This window comes from Corapipo altera, unplaced genomic scaffold (assembly GCF_003945725.1).
Source record: "Corapipo altera isolate COAL_440 unplaced genomic scaffold, ASM394572v1 1, whole genome shotgun sequence".
Taxonomy (NCBI): Eukaryota; Metazoa; Chordata; class Aves; order Passeriformes; family Pipridae; genus Corapipo; species Corapipo altera.
The window spans coordinates 15,159,303-15,176,926 of NW_020884873.1; the positions used below are offsets into that span (position 1 = coordinate 15,159,303).

Genomic DNA, 17,624 nt, shown 5'->3' on the forward strand with positions numbered 1-17,624 from the left:
CGTGCATGAGTAGAAACCACAACTCCTCCTCACATGCTATGTCTACCTCTTTTTAGGTATTAGCACTACACTTGTAACTGCACTATCTAGCACTTGGCAATTATTTTGATAAAGCCAGCAGCCCTTAACAATTGATTTGTTGTTCTTCCCCTCCCTTTCCATGAGTAAACAGTAATGAGATCTCAGCCTCCCTCCCCTCGTATCACCTATCAGCTTAGTAGAGTTGTCTTCGGTTTTCTTAAATTGCTTCTCTCTTTTAGCCTGTTCTTCCTCACTTCAGCTGCCACCATATGAAAGCTCTAATGAAGAGGCGGATCTTTCATATCCTGAAGCTGGGAGGTAGTACCGCCACTCTAATCTCATGTGGCAGGATGTTCATACAATCATCAAAATCCCACAGCTGAAGTGGCAGCTCTTCACTGGGCCAATACCAGACGTGCATCCCCAAGCAAAACGGCATCTGCTCTGTCAAGCTCCCTTCAGAGAAACATTACCCCAAAAGATGATCTACAATTAAATGGTAAAATCCATGTATGAACAGATTATGGATGTCTTTGATTAACTTTTCTCATACATTTAAGTGAGCCCAGGAAGAGAAAACAGTCATCATCATCACCGCAAAATTTATAAAAATTTCAAGTGCTACTTTCTGCTACCAGTTCCATAGCTAAGAAAAGGTATTTGTTCCACCATTCTCAAGCACTGACTGGCATTGCAAAGCAAGGCCAAAGGGTTGGCCAGGAGTTCTTGTTCACAGAAAAAGTACAGCACACAGGCAGAGGAATAAGTGGGACCTGTGTGCCAGAGGAGAGACCTAATGCCCCGCAGAGATAACTGGCAGAAGAAAAGAAAGGAAGAGAACCTCAGTCACTTGTGTGGGCTTAGACTGAAAAGGGGTAAAATTTGAGCACAGCACTAAATATAACGGCAAGGCCCCTTTGCAAAATGGTTTGATGGAAAAAATGGCATTCTTCACACTTTAGTCACAAAAACAACCTCAAAACCTCAGAGCTACAGAACAAAGCAGACTACAATTTGGTCGGTTTTATTGCTCTGTCCCTTTCCAAGCACATGCACTGACAGGCCAAGGTATTCAAAGAGCACCCACCCCCTCACTATCTCCTGCTGCTCACTCAGTCTCCTAGGAGTCATGCTTTGACTACCTGTGTGATGCACTTTTAAGTGTCATTTCAACTCTTAAGGCAGAAGTCAGGTTGGCATCTAAATTCATCAAGTAAAAAGTTCTACAAGAAGGCAAGGACTGTGCAATTGCTAGAGTCAGTCTTTTCAAGGCATTTTCAAGTACACACATAGGCTTTAAAGATGGAAGAGTAGGGGTGAGTTTTTTACTGGTTTGGGTCCTTTTTCCCCCCATTTTAAATATGTGATTTGTGTATCAAAGATGAAAAAAATCTGAGGGGAGTTGCCCACAACATCTCCCCAACCATTGAATGTACTTGCTAGGCTGATCTGCACATCACTCAATATATAACACTTCATGTACATTTGGAATCATCTCCACAGATAAGCTAAACCAGCAACATTAAGAGAGTGTCTTCTGCCCAGAAATATCACTTACAGACATGACCTTGAACTTGCACATTGGTTATAAAGCAAGTAAATATAAAGATAAGGCAAGGAAACAGTAAGCACTGGGGTCTTGTCATGCTGAGCAAAGCAGTGGCAGCTTTCCATCTCATTTTGGGAGGGCTGCGCATTCAGCAGCATAAAACATGTTTGATCTGGTTAACACAAATTAAGCTGTGGCAGGAAGAATGAAGATACTGCCCTGGCGAGTATCTCTACTTCCCATAGCTGTGCAAGTCTTAGGTGAAGCCTGGCAGAATGAAGAATTTTTATTTGGCTAAGACTCATCCATCCCACAAACAAAATTTTTAGGAACAACCTCAGAAACTTCCAGTTGCTCTTATCCAAAAGCTATCTCCACCCACCCCCACCATCTCCCCTCTTCTCCTGCCCTCAACCCCATGACAAAAAGGTTCTCCAAACATACAGAGAGTGCACCCTAGGGGAACAATCAATGCAGCTGGCCTGCGATTAAATCAGACCATGCTATTTAGTGGGGGGTTTTTTTATCGCTCCACCAGAGTGCTTGGCTCCTCAGGGCAAATCTGTCCAAGAAGGACAAAACACAGGAGTAGCCTATCTATCATCACTGTATACAACACCTGCAAGTGAGTTCTTTAAAGTAACTCCCAAAAAACACCAACACTCCTGCTAAAGGGGATATCTACAATCCACTTCGGAGCCCTGTTAGTGCAATTTGCCAAATCCCATGTTTTCTATGGCTTTGCATGGATTTGGCAAGTGAGCAAACACCCATGGACAAAGTGCATCTTCTGCTGTGTGAATGAGGAAACACACAGATCTTGAATGGTGATGACAAAAATGTTTTAGTCTTTAAATTTAAATACAGGTTGCACAGGACTGGATCTGCTGTTTCCACAGGGGAGGAAGCCAGAATGTTGTCTGCACTCCTCTCCCATCCATTTGTTCCTAGGCAAAGGGCAGAACTCCTTTCTTACCAAGGGTGTGATGTATCATGTAGAGTGGCCCACCCGAAAGCACTCACAGCTGGTCCTGCATATGGCAGTGTCATTTTGCAGTATGTGAGATGTGTACAGCAAGACAAATGCTTCAAAGAGGAAAAACAATAGAAGGAACAGGGGATTTTGGTCCTTTACCTTTTTAACTACACTGAGAGTCCCCAAATGCTTTTCAGGCTTTCACATACCCTGATTTTTCAGTGGAAGTTTAACATCAAATACCTTGTCTCTCTGGATGCTGTAGCTCCCTCATCTCTATGGTCCCATGGTCCTAAGGTAAGATTTGAACTTTCCACCACTATAACATTAGCTCAATACATATGACTACTGCCACACATTCAGCTACAACATAAATGAAAGAAACAGTGTCCTCAGATCTTTCTTTTTTTCCTTTTATAGTTATTCCTTGGCTTAATTCACCAGGAAGGAGATGAAAGGAAGGGCCTGGAGTCTGTTCTAAGGCAGCACATAACAGATGCTGGCAACAGTGCTACTCTGACCAAGCCAGACTACAAAAGCCCAGATTTCACCAAGCGCCCACTCCCCACCTTGACTCCTTCCCCATACGGAGTTTAATCTCCTTCTGGCCTCATGTCAACACTTCACAGTGAAGAAATGGACCTCTCCCTTTGCTATAGACAGTGATTCAGCTCGGAAGGGAGCTAACACACGTTCAATGCCTGTCATCAGGCAACACAGAGACATGCTGTGGCAGAGATCTCGCATTTAGGAGCTGTATTGCATTCACCGCACCTCCTCAGCGCAGTCCGTGTAACATATATTGATGCAGGTGATAATGTCATTCATGCCTGCACACGCAAGCTTTGAGCTCTGCTCAAGGTCACTGAGAAACACATCAGAGCTCAGGACACGAGCAGCATGTGCTTTACTTTTAACTACTTGCTGCCTGTGCCCCCACGTCAGCTCCTCCCTTACACCCACCAGCAGTAAGGAAACGCTACGCAAGAAGAGGCAGCTGCTGAGAAAAGCACAGACATATACATGTGCGTGTGCTCATGTAAAAGGGGAGGAGGACACCTGGCAACATGAGGGTGTTCTGAAAGGTTTGGGGCCATCTTCTCACCTCCCAGTTGGACTCCTCTGTCCTAACCCAGGTGGTGATCATTTAAATGCTGGGGATTTCTCCGCAGCAGCAGGGAGGCTGGGGCTCCAGCACCACCTGAGCTCCGAGCAGATCTCCAACCGCATGGCTAGACAGAGGGCTACCTCCCCATCAAACTAGACAAGCACCAGTGTGACAGGCCAGCACAGAGATTATTAATACCCAGAACATTCTGTTTACATCTCCCACTTGCTTCTAGAACTGGAACCGCTTCAGGTCCAAGTTAGAGACAAACAAAAAACAACCCCTCGTTCTCTCCCCCAAGAAGCAGGCAGTCCAAAATGCTGTGAATCATAATGAGGAGGTTAAGAGCTATAAATCACTGCAAAGAAAATATTTACAAAATACAAACTGTAACTAATATTTAAAAGGGGATTTGGGTGGCTTACAAAATCTAGGAGACAGACTGTGCTCACTCCACTGCTCCTAGACCAGTCTTGAATTCAAAAAACCCCAAACCCACACATCCAACCTTGTTTGGATCAAGAGCTTGAAGAACTGTGGAGACAAGGACTGAAAGCTACAAGTGGCAGAAGGCAATCTTCCCATTGCGAAGCAGAGTGCAGATAATGTGGAAAACTCTCTGTAACTTCTAGCGAAGAACCTGTGTCAAAACAACCAGTCACCCACCAATGAACAGATGCCTGCTGAGCAGGTTTGGTGGAAAAACAAGTGAAGAATTAGGCTCCAGACACAAGATCACTTTCCTGCCCCAGCACACTCTACTCAAGTCAGACTGAGGTCCTACACATCCAAGAGCAAAGGCCATGGGAACTCTGGCTGCTTAAAAAACTCGTTTAGCAGACACAAGACCACAGGGCTAATCATCATCTTTCAACAGCAGTAAATATAGTTTTACAATTATATCCATGTACTTGATTTTTCAGAGATGCCAGCAGCATTATATTAAAAAAAAAATGTTTGGGCTACTTACAGGCACAATTAACTATTATCCAAAGTACTCGGTATGCCAAAAAAACCAGACAAAAAATGCTAAGGACATACCAAATTACTTCTGCAAGATTTTTTTACTATTTTCAGTATAGTCAGATGAATTCAGGGCATATTTTTTCAATTGTCAGTTACCTATTTTCAGACGCACTGAAGCTTAAGTAATTTTGTTCACTTTCCTCATTAAAAACATACCTCACAGAACACAAACCTAACATAGGAAAGCACACAGGAAACTTTGCTATCTCCCCTGTACATCTCTGATTTGTCAGGTAACACTTTCAATCTAAAGGTGGATATTTCTAATGGGATTCTATAGTGCTTTTCACTTTTTCTTTTTTTTTTCTCCCTCACCTTTCAATGAAGTGGTGGAATGGAGCCCCCCAAAAAGCCTGCTCTGCTGGTCACAGCCAAACCCTTTGTCAGCAGTTCCAGCCCATTCCTCACAAAAGGATGCCCTTACAAGGTGAAAGAAACAGCAAGATTTCCCCAGCTAGTAGTCAACCCTGGACCGTTCCATTGACAGTGGCAGAAGAACAGTCACACAGTGACAGACTTTAGATCCATCCAGCCCATTATCTTCTTTCTAACAGCAGCCAAATCTGTGAAAGAGTGCAAGAACAGGGCAAATGTTCACTGGTTTTTCTCCAGCAAACTAAGACAGTTGATGTCACAACTTGCAAAGCATGCTGTGGACAAGAGTTGCAATGACGAGTTCTTCATTATATGAAAAAAACCCCAAGTAATAAAACCTGCTTTTTTTTTTTCATACATGGCACCCAGTTATTTCCTGTGTGCATCCTAGTAAGTGAAAATGGGAAAGTTCCCTATTTTAGTTCCCTTACCATCCAATATTCTGTGTGCTTGTCATATGCCTTCACTCCTGTCAGCTCTTTTTGTAAGTGAAGATTTCACTTCTTTTCATAAAGAACCTGCTACATTCCTTTCATCATCACTATTATCCTTCCCTGTACTACTGCTAGATCTGCTACAACCTTTGAAAGATACACAGAAGTACCACAGCTGTATACTCTAACATAATGATATGTGCTGATTTATTTCCCATTTCTCATTTTAAAACTGCCTCACTAGACACAAGTCTGCAAGTGCTGACAATAATCTGCCTCGTATTCAGAATAATAAAATAATCTGCCTCATATTCAAAGAAAACTCCTGATGTTAAATGTCAGGGTTTGCAACCTCAAGACAGCAATTTCTAGGCTGAGGTGGCCAAACAATCAGCAGCCAACTACTTATTTGAAGCTAGTTCTTCCTTGTGTCCACCTGCTCAGCAGTATCAGAAAATAACTGAGGATATTCATTAAACATATTCTTCACCTGAAATACCTCACATGAGCAATTGCTTTAATTACTAAAGGGATGAAAAGTAATTACAGAGGAAAATTCTGCAATCTCAGTCTAGGCAAGAAATACCCAAGGGAAAGTCATCATTATAACATCATCCATGTGTTGCAAAAGCCAGTTGAGGAATCCTTGGTGCCGTTGGCTCCCTTCTATCTAAAGTCTTGCTAGATGTACAGGGCACAGCCAGACGACCAAGCACCTTCCCTGCCTTGGTTTTGAACATGACACATATGAGTCTCCCACCACAGATGCGTCTCCTTTGAGAAACTGGAAAGTCGAGATCCCTTTATGGCATAGTGGGTGAGTTAAGTATGTCCCAGTACGACAGCACATCAAGAAGCCGAGGCACAACGCTCTGTAATTAAATAATGCTTTATATTGGTTCATGACAACGTAACATCAAGGCAACAGCACCTGCCATTTTCACACAAAATAATTTACATAAACTTATTCCTCTTCTTCCGTATCTCCAGCTGCATTCCATAATTTATACAGACATACAGATTCTTCCCTCTGACATTAACAAGAGAAACAAGTTGAATAATCAGCTCGCAGTATTAAGTGCATTGCATTTACTATCAAGCAAGCTTTTTTAGTTCAGCAGATGATTAATCTTCCCTCTGCGGGTAGAGTACCAGGGGATGCAGAGAGCTGACAACTGCTCTCGGCTTCTGGCCACGCTCTCCATACGCTTACCTTGCAACAACAGCATTTGCTGGATCCCTCCAAGAGCTGCTCTAATTCATTAACCCAGCAAAAGAATTGGACAGCTTTCTGCCAGGTCAGTGAATTAAAGTGGCTCACGTAAGGAATGCCAGAGCCAGTAAATAGGAGTGGGAGTTTGTGCTTGGAGCCAGATATCTCTTTTCTGACAGCAGTGAATCTTTTAGATCAGCTCAGCTGCCAGAGGTACTGCAGCCTAATTAGCATTTCCCCTTGCAGCTAACTATGCTGGGTGTCTCCATTAGGGATAAGAGCACCAAAGTAAACCAAGAAGGGGGAAGGGAGAAAAAACCAGGCGACCCAGCACTGTAAGTAGTGAAATGCAGAGTGTCAACTGTTTAAGAGACAGGCTGCAACAGGCAGACCAAGTAGGCCAAATATGGTCCGGTACCTCAGTCTATTTTTAATCCAGTTCTTTCAGCTGTGCTTTGGGACAGTATCAAGAGAAAGGACAGATGCCTGGAGATGAAGTATGAGAGATCTGCATACCAGGCAAGAAACAAAGCTCCACAGATGAAGCTTGATCCTAAAATAAAAAAAAGATTCTAAAATATGAAGTTGTTTGTATTACACTACCTATTGTGTCAATTTCTTTTCCATGCCTCTGTTCTGAAAGCTCTGAATGCTTTCCACTACACTCACACTGCCAGAACCAAGCTCATCCTTAGCTGGTGACACCAACCAGTCGTTCCCCTTTGCTCAGGGCTTTTAGACTGCATAGGAAGGCATGGACTTTGACTCTCAGAGTTTATTTTACGTAAGTTCACTACTGATCTTTGACCTCAGGCTTCCAAATCACTGTCTATTAACTCAGACACCACCGCTAATTTCAAATCAATCTGAGTCACCCACAAGAATCTGCCAAGTTTCTATGAAAAGGTGCTCCTACCTGGTGTGTTAGGGACCTTGCTACAGACCCCTTCACACTGCTGTGTAGCATCTTACCAACAAGATTAAATTGCCCTTTCCATGAGGGGCCCCTAAGCTACCCCATGTTCTTTGTTACTTTGGCAATTATCCTAAAGGCTATCAGCCTAAAAAGCAGGAAGGCCCCACCATCTGACCACACCTTTTGCTATCTCACCCTGTCCCGACAAATGGACCAAGCACAGGCCTTGTTCTTAAAAGCAAGCAGGGAACTTATCTGTCTGGCTGAATGAATTTCTGAATCATCCCATGGGAGCACAGGCTTCAAGTCAGCAGCTAGAAAACCTACTGGCTGTTTGGTCTGGGGTATTACCTTCACACAAATGACAGCAACTGTGCTTGTCAGTCACAATAATGGGAGGGAAGGCTCATACCTCACCCCAATGACTTTTCACTCTATTCAAGTTAGCACTTTTGTTTGAGTAAGATAACAAAATGGTGAAAGGAAAAGATACCTTAAAGCATAGCAGTCCACATGGACTGAACAGGTGTATCCAACAAGCAATAACCAGTGCATGTAATGGACAAGGTGCTTGACATTACATGTAAATGTTTAAGGTGAAATACCCAACCTGTTCTGCTGTATATTTTATAGCACACTTTAGCCTGAGTAACTACTGAGCCTTCTTCCTTCCCCTAGATCCTACATCATTAATCAGCATACTGAGATGGAGAAAAGTTACATGGAATTACATCCCAAGGCAGCCCACAGAATAAAAGTAACTTCATACAGAAGAAGTCCTCTACAAAAAGATAAGGGGACTTGGAAGATCCAGGATGCAGTGGATGTGAAAGCAGCATGTGAAAGGCCCTTGGTTGAGGCACCTTCCCCCCTCTCTCTCCTTGGATTTCTTTATGTGCCACCATCTGGGATCCTTTGGGCTTGACGAGTCCCAGCCACAGCAGTCACAGCAACACCCCTGTCTGTGCCCTCACCCTTTCCCAGCCAGCTGGGGCCCTCGAGCCTAACTCTGCACGCTCAGCTCACACATCTTTAACCACATCAAATGGTCACACCAGATGTGCCCACCTGTTTCCAACAGCCAGTACAAGTGTTGTGTGTTATTCAACCTGTTTCTTGGATAAACCCCTGCCAGTCAGGCTCCCTCTGCAGACTCCTGGCAACACCACTGCCTCCCAGCAGTCTCCCAGCAACACTCCCTCCTCACAGATGGGCTCCCAATCCCTCCTCATAGGCTAGCCACACGCTGTGGGCTCCTTGGAGCCAGCTTTAGTTGATAAAACACAGAGCTCAGCCCTGCAGAGCCACCGAGATGGCTCCTAATATGGAAGAGGAGCAGGAAGGTTGGCAAGAACTTACATTCAAGGTCAAGAGTCACATCATTTCCATTAAAAAGAAATGCTCTTAAGCTCTGGACAAGGATGGGAACAGCAAAAACACATGGGGAAAACCACTGCCCTGTTTTATTCCCTATTTCCAGCTTCCCCATCCAACCAGCAGTGCTTGAGAAAGTTGCTTGCTGGAGACGGGCAGCCCAAATCTTACGGCTCGGAACGACATCGGACAATCTGGTGCTAAAATGATGACTTGCATTTCTGCACACTGCACCAGCTCTAAGTTTTATTTCCTGCCTGACCTCTTCTCATCTACGTTTGTGTTTACAGAGTAAGGCACTCAAAGTTCCTTTTACACACTATCAATGTGCCTTACAGGGTTTGTACTCTTTTGTTTCTTCAAGACGCTGAAGTTGAGGCATTCCCAAGATGAAATCAAAGATATCTTCACAAAGTCATGACCAATAGAGTCAAGCCACTGCAGTGGAGCAGAGGCACACACCAGGAACTGTGCACACTTGAGCTGGCACTATCAGTTCTTCCAACTGTTGGCACTGAATTCATTCAGTACTTACCAGGGAAAAAAATAATCTCTACAAGCCAAACACCAACTACAAGTAAAACTGAAAGCATTAACAGATTAAATCCGCCCCTGAGTGCCGAAGGCTCTCACCATAAGGCTCTTTATTAGGAAGTTAAGTCTTAACAAGTGGCTTAAGGGGTGGATAAAGCTTTTCCTGGGATAATCTGCCAGCATGTTGCCCAGTGCCAGTTCCAGGCCATGGGAAGAAGAAAGCAAAAATACAGAAGATGCTAAAAATCTTGGTTTGGCAAATGGATGACCAGTAGCTAAAAGCTCCTCTCCTAACTTTGCCCTCTGAAGCTCCCTGCCATCTTCAAAAAGTCAAATAAAAGTGATTTTCTACTCTGGCAGTTTCCTGAAAACAAAACCACATTGGGATTACATCTAAAATGCATGTGTTCACCCTAATTCTGTGTACCATCAACCTTCCAGAGTTTGCCTCCATCATGTTTATTTGAACCATTTGCCAATTAACACAAAGTTATTAACACTTTTATAAAAGACTGTCTTTGGACAACACCATCATGGTAACAACATAATGATTTTAAATACTACTTTCCTTTTTATTTTTTTTTTTCTTTGCAGACACCAATTCACAAGGGGAAAGATGGAAACCTAGTAATGGAAGGTCAGAAGCCATGTTTTGTTTATAATTCTCTCCTTCTCAAGTCTACTGCTGATTTGCCGTATACTTAAGAAACAGCAATCCAACCAATATCTGCTTTTCCCCAAAGCACTGTGCTGCTCTCCTGGCTCTGCACCCTTGTGCACTTACTGCAAGAGATCCGTTCTGCGTGCTGGCCGTGTTCGTGCTCTGCTCTCCGTGCGGCTGCGTGCTTCCGTAGAGTGTCAGATTGTGCTCGCTGGTCTGGCCTGCATAGTCCTGAGTGTGTGGCACCCCGTACTCTGTGGGAATCCCATTCTGTGGGGGTGGCGGAAATGGGATTGTGGTGAATGGCTGCACCATTGCATCAGGAGTTGCTGCTGGCTCCTGGTTACCCTGAAGAAAGGAAAAGGAGAAAACAGATTTATACTACAGAAGGTAGATCAAAACGTCAGCCCGAGAAACAACACACACGTGTACATGTGAACATCCCACCCACCATTACCCTAATATTGCAGTCTTCTATTACCTGTTCTATCAATAAGAGCATGCCTTACTCCTCTGAGCCATGACATTGTTTTCTTAATCTTTTCAGAGCAACTTTTTTGCTAATGGCTGGCACATGGAGAAAAAATTATGGGGTTTGCAAATTGCATACCCCTGTGATCTCACACATAGCTTTACACACAGTAAAGCATTATTTTGGAAGGGGGAAGAGACTCTGAAACATTGGAACAGAGAAGGAAACACAGAAAGAAGATCAGGCTTCTTTAATATCCCTGAAAGTACCGTAACTGGGTCCATCTCCTCCAGCCTGACACTCATTGCTCTGCTCACAAGCAAGCACATCATGTGGTTCAGAGCATGACTCTCTGTTATGTTGCAGTAATAAAAAGTTTACTTTTTCCAACCCATCTGTGCAGAAACCCCCTTCTTTGCTCTGGTAGCACTGAGTACACAGCACAGGTGCTCAGGTATCAATTGCTGGAATATCCAATTTGCTGCTTGCTGGCCATGCAGAAGACACCAAGGACCTGTAGGGAACTGAGCTGAGATTGCAAGCCTGGAGCACACTCACTCTTTCCCATTCCTGAGCATCCCTATTATCACAAAAGACATTAATCACCCACTCCTCCCTTAGCTTTGGGTATCCCACAGAGACCTCTGTGCTAGGATAGTGGGCTTTTTAGAAGCTTTTAGCACTGTCTTAGATGTTGCTGACACCAACCAGATGACTCAGAAACAGAGACCTGACCATGCAAAAGAAATCCAAAAAAAACCAGTAAAAAATGTTACACCATCATGTCAAAAAAACCACAATAAGCAAACAAAAAAGCATGCAGCTCTGCAGCCTCTGCAGGGATCTCACCAAAGGGGGAGCAGGGAGCTGCATTCAGCCACCTGGGGTGAAGGAGAACAGCCTTGACATTGAAGCCCAACCCTGGGAAGCCCAGGCTGCTGCACTGCTCCTACTGCTTCATCGCCGCAGCAGAAAAAAAATCCACAGAAAAGATTTATGATAGGAGGGCTGTTTGATTTATGTGCATGTCAACAGACTAATCCTGATTTTAAATTTTGGCTGCTGTTCCAGCCCTGGGTCCTCCCCCACAAAGTCTGAGGTGCTCGAGCCTATTCTAACACCAGCATGCTTAAACCAATGGAGTAAAAGCGAAACAGACCTTATCCCAGGGGTAGGAAAGGCAGAGTGGGAATTACCAGGCAGCCTTTCAGCAAAGAGAGCGCAGGACCCGACAGACCTCCAGTGAAGCTGGACAAACCTCTAATTCCTTTTATCAGCCTACCTGCAGCTTTCCCTTCCGGGCGAAGGAAACAATGATAAACGCAGCACACCTCCAGCCAGCACCGGGTCATTCAGACACTGGCTGAATCCCAAATTTGCTCTGACATTAGTCTATCTGGTCTGCCTCCCCTGGGGGCCACGTGGCCACACGCTCCTGCAGCTGGGGAGAAGGAGAGGGAAGGGCATTCAATACCACTCAGCGGAGCCACGCTAAAGCCTCGGCCTGCGCCGGGAACGGACCGTTTCATTAACTCAAGTCCAGCCACTGCAAAGCCTTGCTGCCTGCAGAAACACAAAACTCTGCAGCCTTATCTGAGAAAGAAAAATTCAGGCACGCACGCCAGCCACGGCCAGTGCTCAGCTCCTTGCACGCACTCCCCCAAGCCATTGCAGCCCTGCGTCGTGTGCTCGCGGGTCTGCAGGGGTTTTTTCACACACCAAGTACATTTTCTGAAAGCAGGACAGGATTTTTTAGTTTTCTCCCCCAAAAGGAGGGCAGTTCCACCAGCACTCTGCTTCTGCTCATTCCTTTGCCATTCTCAGCTTCAAAGCAAGGCATTTCTGACTCAATCTAAACTCACCAAGATCCGCAGAGCTGAGTTCTGAAACGGGAGGCAGGAGAGGCAGAACGATGGTTGTCCCACTGCAAACCAGGTATCAGCAACCCTATCGTTCACTTGCTCACACTGTTTATCTATCCCCTAACACGACAACTCCATTCTGTCCACATACCGCCTCCTTTCCAAATTCTTCTGCTTACAATATTTCATTTTATCCGATTGTCTGTGTGCTACGGCCCACACTGTCTGCCCCTTTCTTACGTTTAAAACAGGACTAAATATGAAACTGATTTTTTATTTTAAATTAAAAAATTGATAGGGTAACCCCAGAAAAGATGCAGGTACAGAAACTATTTACAATTTTCTCAGAACAAGCTAGATTTCCAAGCCAGTAGCATCCCAGATCAGAGGAACAAAATGCTAATTAGCCCTAAACAAAACCTATTCTGCCATCCTCTCTACAGTGCAGGGCTGCTCCCCAAAGGACACAGTCCAGCATCTTGTTTAATCTCACTCTTAGACTACTTAAAATGCCAGCCCATGAACCTTGTATAATCTTATTTTCAGTGGTTTTACCCCTCCATTAATACTGTTCCCTCCAGTTTAAATGCATTTCAACCTTTTTAAATATTTTCTTTCCCTTCTTCAATTATCTACAAATGCTTGAAGGATGAAAAATACTTACTCTCTCTTCTGTTGCTTGTGGCATTTTGATAATACGTATTTATTTTGAGTTTAATCACACCTCTCAAGCCAAAATATCCTGGTAACTTTATTTATTACTTCTCTCTGACCTTCTTAGATTTTCAAAGAAAGGATTTCTGGTGCCGAATGAATGTTTTTAATACCATTGTCACCCCACCCCACCCCAAATCGCATTAACATGCAAAAATCATATATCTTTTATTACAAATGTATCCTTCATTTAATGTCTCAGGTTACCTGGAGATTTATCACCATTATGTTTGTCCAGGTTTCATCTTCCCATGGAGTATCTGTATCTCAAATTATTTCTCTCTTTATATGATTATGGACATATTTCCCATCTGATTTTTTCTGTAATTTTAATTTCCTTTGGTGCTTTAGAATTACTTTTTTCTCTGTTTCCACTAGTGTCTGCAGAAAAGGACTCCTGATGAGATCTCTGCAGGTTACACAGCATACTGATATCCTCCAAACCCAGAGGAGATTCTACCTCTTCTGTTAATCTGCTAAATTTCAACGTTTACATACTTCATATTTTCAAGAACTAACACAGGACATGCACAAAAAAACCCCCATTAATCTTCAAACATAGAATCTGAACTCCTTTCCCTCGTTCTAACCCACCATAGAGAATTCTGCAGTCAGAGGTGCTGCTTCTCACATTTCTCAGGAGGTACAAAGAGCACGAAGAAACCCCAAGTTTTCCAGCTGAAGGTATGTACTTGGGAAGAGAGACTCAACAGAAAGTATTTTGTCCATCTAATCCTGACAACATACCTCACTGTATTGCCAGTCCTGCCTGCTCTAGTCATGAAAATCTCTGTAACATCTACTTAAATGCAACAAGAAACCCAGATAGGTATGTCCAAGGCAATCACCATCCCCAAACACACACAAGGACACCATCACGAGACTAGGAAAACCTGGCTGCAGCTCCCCTCAAAAGCTAGTGTCATCTTAAACTTCTGTGAGGGTATGAAATAAATCTTAACTAATGTTCAGGAGCAGACAGACACTTCTCTCGGCCACTGTGCATCAGGCCAGCAGTCTTCAGGAGGGGAGCGTGATGGACATTTGGTTGCAGGAATAGTTGTGGCAATTCCAGATCATCCAATTCCCTCCACAAATTTGTGCTGCCATGCACCAACCACGATAGCTGTCATCCCATGCTCAGTCTGGGAAAGGCTGGTCAGCGCAAGTGGAACTCAGTGTAATTAACACATACTGCTTAAAAAAAGGAAAACACTTCAATAGGATACAGGGTAACCTCAAGTTCCAAAAAGAAGAAGTAATTCCTGTGTTTGCTATTCATTCTGTTGCTCTGCTCCCACAGAAATCATTCATTCACAACAGGTGGGAATTCAAAGCAGCCCTTCCCTTGCAAAATGTTGGCATCTGATTCATCAGCACTCAAGACCTCAGAGCACAAGAAGGATATGGATATTCATTTGGGCTCCCTATTCTCAGCCCTACAAAGGTCTAGTCAGGTCCTTGCAGGTGCCAACTTTCTTCTTTAAGTCAGGGTTTCTCCTACACTGCTCATTACAAATCCGTCCCATATTTTGTTTAAAAAACAAATTAGCTAAAACAGTGAAAATCCCTAATGGGGACACATTTCTTGGAGTTTATGCAGCTTTAACTTAATTAACGAACTTTGTAGCTCCAAGCTAAGCAGAGGAATGGTAAGTAAATGCACGTAGTGGTACCTTGTGGAAGGGTGGGAACTGGAGATGATGTCTCAACAAGGAGCAAAGTGGTTCAGCAAATGCAACATAGGATGAATTCTTTCAGCAGACAGCAGGTGGTGATCCAAGATCACTGCACTGGAGCGCTAAGAGCAAACACCAGAAATGCACACAAAGGCCTCCTACTTCCATAAAACTGTCAAAGATCAGTGAGTTTTGTGAAGGAGTGGTTTTGTTTTGCTCATTACAGAAACAGATGTAATTATAGGAATATGAAAGGAGCTTTATAGCAATGCAGCCCCAGATCTCTTCTGTATTGGTACACCATAATACGCATATTTAGTAAAGCATAACTACCCAAATAAAAATTATTAACCTGGTAAAGCTAAACTGGTACAATTTCTCTACAGACATGGCAATCTGCCACGAGGTAACCCATGTGAGCTATCCATAACCCTACAATAAGCATCACAGAAAGGTGCAGAGAAATGGTACAGCATATAAACATCAAATAATCTCTTAAAAATGCCTTTGAACTCTGCTAACCCCCAAATCACTGGTATAGATGTGAGTATAAGCCTATTAGTGGAATAGGGTTTCTAATAGGTATCTCTTCACTGAACTAATTTTATGAAACCTTGAAGCAACTGACTTGCAGCTAAGGGAGGTAATTAACCTGTTTGTGAAGACCAGAGTGTTCCAGCCTACACTGTTTGCTCTCTGCACTAACCTAATCCCTTTCGTAAACAGCAAAAATGTTTGTAGCTGGGATCTGAAGAGCCTGGCACGACCGTTCAACCTGGAGCCGCTGCCCACCCTCAGCTCTGCACGAAGGGATCCTTGTAAGTGAGAGGGATGTAGGGACCACACCGTCTCCTTTCTACAATCCAGCTCGCAGCCTCCTGCCAGGGACGCAAACGTGACACACAGCTCTGGTACAGGAAGCAAAGCTCTGCTCCCCGGCTGTTCACAGGCAAGAGAGAAAGGGTTTACCATACAAGGCTCCTGCTTAGGAGTAAAAGAAATAATAATCATAAAAATAATAATAGGCTGGGGATTTTTTTTCCCCCTCCCCTTCTCACAGGCGAACAAAAAAGCTGCTCTAGCAGGGTCCTCTTCTCAGTCTCTTCCAACACAGTCTCCCTTCCCTGTTCTGAGCTGCAGGTTCAGAGAGGATCTGGTTGGAGCTGTCACCATCCCACCTCCAGCTGTGCACTCCTGCCCTCTTCTCCCTGCCAGCCTGCCCACTGCTGAGCCCTTTCAACACATATCCCAGGGGAAAAAAGAAAAATTACTCACTTTTTGTTGTCAGGTTAGTTTTGTTGCCACTTAAGAGTGCTGAAATGCCTTGGCAAGGAGATGGAGGAGAATCAGAGCCAGAAAGGACAGGGGGTGGAGAAGCTGGGGAGGGAAGGGCCATGGGCACCAGCTCTTGGATGAGCTCAGGCTGCCAGGGAGCTGCAGTCTCCAGCATGCATTAACCCTCTCCCCAGGCAATCCCACAATTTGCCCACTGATAACAAGCAATTTCTTCACAAATGGGAATAGATACAAACCAGCGTGAACAATGCTCCCCAGACACACCCGGAACTCCAGCATTATCGCTTCCAGAAAAACAGAGACTGGGGCATTTCATTACACCAGAGAGGAACCTCACCCTACACTGGTAGCTCTCGCAGCACATAGAACCTAAGCTTTAATTTTTAAAACTGTGCTTTTGCTCTTTAGGGCCATGAGGATACTCAAACACAAGGGAAAGTGACGTACAGGATGATGAAGTGATGGCTTTCCAGCTCCCCAAACACCCCAAACCAGTGTCTTGGCCATGCCAACCCTGCAGGTACCCACAATCACTCTATGAGCTCTCTATATAAAAATGCAGCAATAACACTTCCTCCATCATGGCCATTTCATTACAGATTAGCTTCTGAATGGGAAGAGTGGGTAAAATGCCTACAGAAAGGAAATCTGGAGGTGAAAAGGATATATACAAAGGATATAACCATCTCACATTCATCTTTGTACAAACCTGTTCCTGGATTCAGAGGGGTATGTGACCCTAACCTGACACCCACAGTCCACGCTACAAAGGCATTTCTGTAACTCCAGAGAGCAAGACTGGCATGCCTGTGTGTCTGGAGACCGAGACTGATAAAATCAACACTCTTTCTTGGTGTGGGTTGATCATAAAAGCACCTTGAAGAGGATCACAGTAATAAGAAGTTTTGTATTTCATCTGCACATCTGGAGCTTGATCTTTCTTTGATCTACAACACACTGGGGTAACAGAAAAGGATGTTGGATTTTCACTTTACTACCATGGGCACAAGAGCAATTCCTCCTGAATCCTCCCAAAAGTAGGGCTCTATCTATAGGTATTTCTGCAAATGTCTGCTGGACTTTTATGCTAGTTCTGTTAAAACAGAGAAAAGTTCATATGTATGCCTTTTTTTTTTTTTTTTTGTAATTTAAATTGGATGTAATCATTTCGGAAATGCTTTTTGTATTGGGCTAAGTTAAGCCTCAATAAGCTAATCTTGCACCAAAGGGAAAAAAAAAAAAAGAAAAAAGAGATGCCTGCACTCAAGCTTGCACCTAGCTAACCATTTAAAGGCATGTTTCCTTCAATTTCCTGGTGCAAGCTTGCACTAGATTATCTAATCTTGCCCTTCCCTCTCCTAGATACGTAAAGCAAAGGAAGAACAAGTTATCTTCCAATACACACTCTATCATT

The 17,624-nt window shown here is 43.9% G+C and overlaps 1 protein-coding gene across 7 annotated transcripts in view; it reads right to left on the reverse strand.

Annotated features, from left to right (window-relative positions):
• The window catches only part of RBFOX2 (RNA binding fox-1 homolog 2), a 109,321-nt gene that overhangs the window by 45,338 nt on the left and 46,359 nt on the right, over positions 1 to 17,624 (reverse strand). For all 7 annotated transcript variants that reach the window (XR_003531515.1, XR_003531517.1, XM_027666644.1 and 4 more), the window contains exon 2: positions 10,311 to 10,535. Coding sequence is in view for 5 of the 7 variants with exons in the window: in XM_027666644.1 (XP_027522445.1) it covers positions 10,311 to 10,535 (225 nt within the window). In the remaining 2 variants the exon portion in view is untranslated. The remainder of the gene's footprint in view (positions 1 to 10,310; positions 10,536 to 17,624) is intronic.